Genomic DNA, 6107 nt, shown 5'->3' with positions numbered 1-6107 from the left:
GTGATGGCCACTGGGTCAAATTCCTCAGCTTCTCGTAAGGGAAGCAAGATGCTTCCTGTTTCTGTCTTGTGTTCCTTTGTCAAGCCAGCCCAGTCCCTGTGGGCACTCCCGCTTCAGTTGTGTACATTGTCAGAGCAGGGATAAAGGGGAGGAGGAACGAGGGAGGGGGGTGAGCAAGGCAGGGAAAGTAATGTGGTACAGGGCGCACAAAAGAATTCTAAGCAGGTTTATTATCACTGACATTGTGTAATGTGCTGCTTTGAGGCAGCAGTTCAGTGAAATACATTAAAAAGAAATTCCTATAATTTATAATAACAAATACATTTAGGTAGCTAGGTAGTTAAATCAACACAGACAAAATGCTGGAGGAACTCAGCAACATCTAGGGAGAGGCGTAAACAATCAACATTTTGGGCTGAGCCCTTTCATCGGGACTCGGGTCACTTGGGGTGAACTCTTCTCCAGCATCTGCAGAATCTCCTGTGTGACAAATAGAGACACAGATGGATCAGAGATCGTGCTCATTGGTTCAGGGACCATTCAGAAATCTGATGCTGGAAGGGAAGAAGCGATTCCTAAAATATGGTCTATCCTCAAGCTCCTGTACCTCCTCCATGATGGGCGAGTGAAAAGACATGTCCATAGACAACAGGCAGCAGGGAAACATGTTGAACTGTGAGCTGGAGAAGGGAAAGGCATCAGAGAAAGGGGTATGGTCAGTTGAAGAGATCACGACAATGAGTGGGTTAAGTTTCAGGGCTCTATTTCCTTGTTAGCAATGCACTGTCTTAAGGCAGTTCCGCTAATTGTTATTAATCCATTGGCTGCACAGTAGAGTGGAAGGAACAGGTCAGCAACACTGACTGGAGAGATTGGTCGGTTCAAAGCAAATCTGGCCAGAAACCTCTCTCAACACTCCCAGCCTTTAATTATAAAGGAACCCAAACTATTTCAGTCCTGGGTAAGATTCCATCTTAGTGAATGCTTCCGGGTAACATAAATGAGGAGGGTGTGGGGAAAGGTGGGATATTTTTGCACCTGTATTACCAAATAACCTGACAACACAGACTGCCCAACAGGTTAAAAGATGTGTGCGTATCATGTGCTTGTACGTCATTGGCATACAGAATGGAAACAGGCCCTTCAGCCCCTCTAGTCTGTGCCAAACCAAGATGCTCATCCAAGCTAGTCCCATTTGCCACACATCCTTCTAAACTTTTCCTAATCATGTACCTGTCTAAGAGTTTAAGAGTTGTTACTCTTCCTGCTTCAATCACTTCCTCCTGCAGTTTATTCCATATATACACTGGGTGGGACAGTGGCGTAGTTAACACTATTACAGTCCCAGTGAATCAGATTGCGTTCCAGCCACTGTCTGTAAGGAGTTCTCCCCACAACCACATGGTTTGCTCCCTCAGTCCAAAGACATACGGGTTAGAGTCAGTCAACACACGCTACGTTGGTGTTGGAAGCATGGTGACACTTGCCCAGCACGATCCTCACTCATTTGATTTGACGCAGACACTGTATGTTTCGATGCTTTGGTGTATATGTGACAAATAAAGATGATCTTTAATCTTTACATTACCTTCTGTGCAAAAAAAAGCTTCTTCAGTTCCTATTAAATCTTTCCCCTCTCACCTTAAACCCGTGTTTTGTAGTTCTTGATTCCACAATCCGGGGAGATGTCCAGTAAATATGGATATTTGGATAATCAGACATATTACGGGAGAAGGCAGAATGGGATTGAGGGGGAAAATAAATTAGCCATAGCAGAGCAGGTTCGACGGGCCGAATGCCTTGTAAACTGTAATTAGATCACATGTGTGTGCACAAGAGGGGCTCTCGCATGTGCGTGTAAGAGTGTGCGTATAAGTGACTCTCTCTCTCTCTCTCTCTCTGCATACTCTGATTTCTCAGTTGTTTACCAATCCGGAGTATGTTGTGCTGTTCCGAGATGAGCCCTGCCCTCCCATAAGAAGTTGTTTGCTTCCAGCATTTCCTGAGGACATCCTGAACCAAGCCCTTTCTCCAGTCTGTGGCCGCCCAACCCTCTCCTGCAGTTTAAGCAGTGACGACAACACCCTTTTCCCCGAGTCCCATCTGAGTTGTGTTGAAGGTGTAACTGGCTCTCGACAGAACTCTCACACGTTTCCATTTTAAGTGGGGGATTGCCTCTGACAAGAGTTATAGCTAGACCATTGACCTGAAACATGAACTCAGTTTCTCTCTCCACATACGCTGCCTGACCTGCTGACCATTTCCAATATTTTTTATTCCAGATTACTAGAATTTGCCTTTAAAGGTGGTGCCTTTAGTTGGTCCAATCTCACTGTAGTGAGTGGCATAGGACACCACAGTAGGGTAGCAGTTAGCACAATGCTGTTACTGTTTGGGACACTGGAGTTCAGAGTTGAATACCGGCATTCCTCACCATCAGGTTCAAGAACAGCTACTTCCCTTCAACCATTCTGGTCTTGAACCAACCACACAACCTCAATACAGCAACACTATGGCCTCTTTGCACTAAAATGCTTTTTTTTGTTGTTGTTGTTGCTGTAATTGCGTTCTTTCTTGTGAAGTTTTTCTTGTGAATACTAGCCTCCCCACCATCAAGGATATCTTCAAACAGCAGTGCTACAAGAAGGCAGCATCTGCCATGAAGGATTCCCACCACCAGGGACAGGCCCTCTTCTCATTGCTACCATCAAGGTGGTACAGGAGCCTGAAGACACACACAGTGATTAGGAACATCTTCTCCCCTTCCGCCGTCAGATTTCTGAATGACCCATGAACAGCACTTCACTGTTTTGTTCTCTTGTTGCACTATTTATTTACCTGTTTGTTGTTTATTGATCTAATGCCCTTCCCTTGGACAACATTGGTGACATGGAGAGGGGGAGACTTTCAGCTTGGGCAACTGCCGGTCTTCCATTAAAAAAATACCTTGCCCAGGCTGGCGTCCTGGAAACTTCCCAAGGTGCAAATCCATGGTCTATCGAGACTAACGGAGGCTTACACTTTATTGATATATATTCATATTGTATCTTGTAGTGATTTTTATGTCTTGCACTGTACTGCTGCTGCAGAAAAACAGATTTCACAACCTATGTCAGTGATAATAAAATTGGTTTGTCTGCTTTATCTGATGCTAGGGGCTGTGATGCTGCTACAAGCAAACTTTCCATTGTACCCATGCACACATGTACTTGTGCAGATGACAATCAACTTTAACCACTGGAATGTCACCCATTTCCCATAGATCCGCTCTGCATTTCCAGTATTATTGCATTATTATCATGTTACCTTATGACCAAACTTAAGACCACAAAACACAGGAGCAGAATTAGGCCAAGAAGCCCATCAAGCTCTGCCATTCCATCATGGCTGATTTATTATCCCTCTTCGGTCCGCTCAGACTCCCTTATTAATCAGGAATTATCAAGTTTTGCTTTAAGTATACTCAATGACCTGGCCTCCACAGCCCTCTGTAACAATGAATTCCACAGATTCACCACCCCCCAGCTAAGGAAATTCCTCCTCATCTCTGTTCTAGAGGGAGTCCTTCTATTTGGAGGCTGTGCCCTCTGGTTCTAGGAAACATGCCCCATTACAGGAAACATCCTCTCCACATCCACTCTATCTAGGCCTTTCAATATTCAATAGATTTCAGTGAGATCCCCTTCAATCTTCTAAATTCACTGTCATGTCTTAAATGTCTCGCCTTTGGACCCCAGCTGATTTACGTCCCTGAGGCAGTGCACAAATGCCAGGCTCTGGTGTTGTCAAGTCCCTTCCAGGTTTATTCAAAAACAATTAAAATATTCCCAAATATGGGCACAACTTTTCACATACTTGCCGTACAATATATATTCTTACTTTCACTCACTCACTCTCTCACACACACAAAGTCCATCAGCTGCAAAAGCAGCAACCTAGAGAGTTATCAGGCCCCAGATATTAGAAATACAAGCAGGAATTCTTCCGAGGAACAAACAACACATTCCAATGACATCCGCTGAGAATAAACAGGATATTAATTTAAGTGCCGGAATTTTAATTTGCTGCATCAGATTATTCCGAAGTAGAAAACCAACCAAAAGGATACCAGCCCATTTTTTAAAATTCATGATTTAGTACAAATATTTAAAAACTCAGAATCCAAATCTAGCATGAACCCATTCCAGCAGCCAGCCACTTTCAGGTACAGGTCACTGTGAGACATAGGTAGAGGACAGCAAATCTGAATGAGGCTGATAAGGGTGAAGTGTTCTTACCTGCAAATTTAAAGAGAAATAGGATTTAATTATAAATTAAATCTGTTTCCAAATCTTTCCTCTCGTGTAAAAAAAAAGCCACTCTATCATAAACACAAGAGCTTCTGCAGATGCTGAGAAACCAGAAAACGCACACAAACTGCAGGAGGAACTCAGTGGGTCAGGCAGCATCTATAGAGGGGAATAAACAGTCAATGCTTTGGGCCAAAACCCTTCTTCAGGACTGGGAAGGAAGCCAGAATAAGAAGGTGGGGAAGGGGATGGATACAAGCTGGTAGGTGATGGGTGAGACCAGTTGAGGGGGAAGGTGGATGGGTGGGGAGGGGGTAATGAAGTAAGAGGCTGGGATGGGATGGGATGGTTGGAAGAGGTAAAGAGCTGAAAAAGGGATTTGATGGGAGAGGAGAGTGAACAATGGAAGAAAAGGAAGGAGAAGGGGCACCAGGGGGAAGAGATGGGCAGGTGAGGAGAAATAAAGGGGTAAGAGGAGATGCAGAATGGGGAATAGAAAGAGAAGGAGGAGGAAAGGTGTGAGAAATTACCAGAAGTTGGAGAAATCAATATTCATGCTATGGGTTTGGAGGCTGATCAGCCACAGAACCAGCCTGGAGTGTGACTCAGGCTGGAGAATCTGAAACTCAGGATACTTCACTTCATATGATGATGGAGGCTATTCAGCCCATCAAGACTTTACCAGCTTTCAGAACGAGCTCATTGCTTCACATATTTCCACAGGGAAAGGGCATCATAAACCTGAGGGCACGGGTTTAAGTGAGAGCAGAAAGATTTAAAAGGAACCTGAGGAGCAGTGGTGGGTATATGGACAAAGGTCAGGGTAGCGGTCAGTACAATTATCTTTAAGACATTTGGATAGGTACTGTCCATGATAAGAAAGATTTACAGGGTAACTGGGCATTCTGTCAGTATGGATGAAGTGAGCCAAAGCGCCTGTTCCTATGTTATATTAATCTATATTTCTACAACCAACCCTCTCTCACCCTGTTGGATTTCCCAGCAGTGACTTGCAATGGCTGGTTAACCCACCAGCCAACATGCCTTTTGGATATAGAAGGAAACTGGAACTCATGCAGTCATAGAACAGTACAACCCAGTTCAGGTTTTTTAGCCCACAGTGATGTGCTGACCCTTTAACCTACTCAAAAATCATTTTAACTTTTCCCTCTACATAACCCTCCATTTTTTCTTTCATCCATATGCCTTGGAATCTCTTGTGTCCCTAATATCTCTGCCTGTACCACCATCACCAGCAGCACGTTCCACACACCCACCACTCTCTCCATAAACAAAAACTACCTCTGACATCACCCCTTGTGCTTTCCTCCAGTCACCTTAAGGTTATAGTCTCTCATATTAGTGATTTCTGCCCTGGTAAAAGTCTATGGGATGTCTACGGAGGGGTAGCACCCCCGGTGGGGGGCCTGCTGTGCCCTTTTTTAGGGCAGCTCGTCCACCTTTGGCCCCCACCTGGCGCTCAGCTCTCCCCTGTGGCTCCGAGTAGCTGTAACACACGCAGCGGCCACACCCCGGTAAACCGTCTCAGCAGACGGGCCAAACCAGGTGAGGGTAGCCGACAGGTCTTCGACCCTCTGTGAGGTAGGGGATCTGTCTGTCCCAGCGTGTGAGGTCTAGCCCTGGCAGATTGAGCAGAGGAGACCGATTAATGGTCCAATGGTCAAGAAGGCAGGCCAGCAGGCGTTCATGGAGTGCCAAGAGCACAAGTCACTTTGATGTCCTGGTCCTCCACTGCAAGAGCTGGTGATTTCTTCAAACTCACCTGGCAGAAGGCAAAGGCAGACCACTGCTGTAACC

At 45.3% G+C, this 6107-nt stretch overlaps 1 protein-coding gene across 1 annotated transcript in view; it reads right to left on the bottom strand.

Moving 5' to 3' along the window:
- Positions 1-4055: 4055 nt before the first annotated feature.
- The window catches only part of LOC132379218 (stereocilin), a 93167-nt gene continuing 91115 nt past the window's right edge, over positions 4056-6107 (bottom strand). Inside the window, exon 28 of the mRNA XM_059946928.1 lies at positions 4056-4277. Coding sequence (XP_059802911.1) covers positions 4201-4277 — 77 coding nt within the window. The 3' untranslated portion in view covers positions 4056-4200. The remainder of the gene's footprint in view (positions 4278-6107) is intronic.

The sequence above is a fragment of the Hypanus sabinus genome, chromosome 21, assembly GCF_030144855.1.
Source record: "Hypanus sabinus isolate sHypSab1 chromosome 21, sHypSab1.hap1, whole genome shotgun sequence".
In the NCBI taxonomy this organism is placed as follows: Eukaryota; Metazoa; Chordata; class Chondrichthyes; order Myliobatiformes; family Dasyatidae; genus Hypanus; species Hypanus sabinus.
Note: the sequence above shows the minus strand (reverse complement) of the source record. Positions and strands in the feature narration are given on the sequence as shown.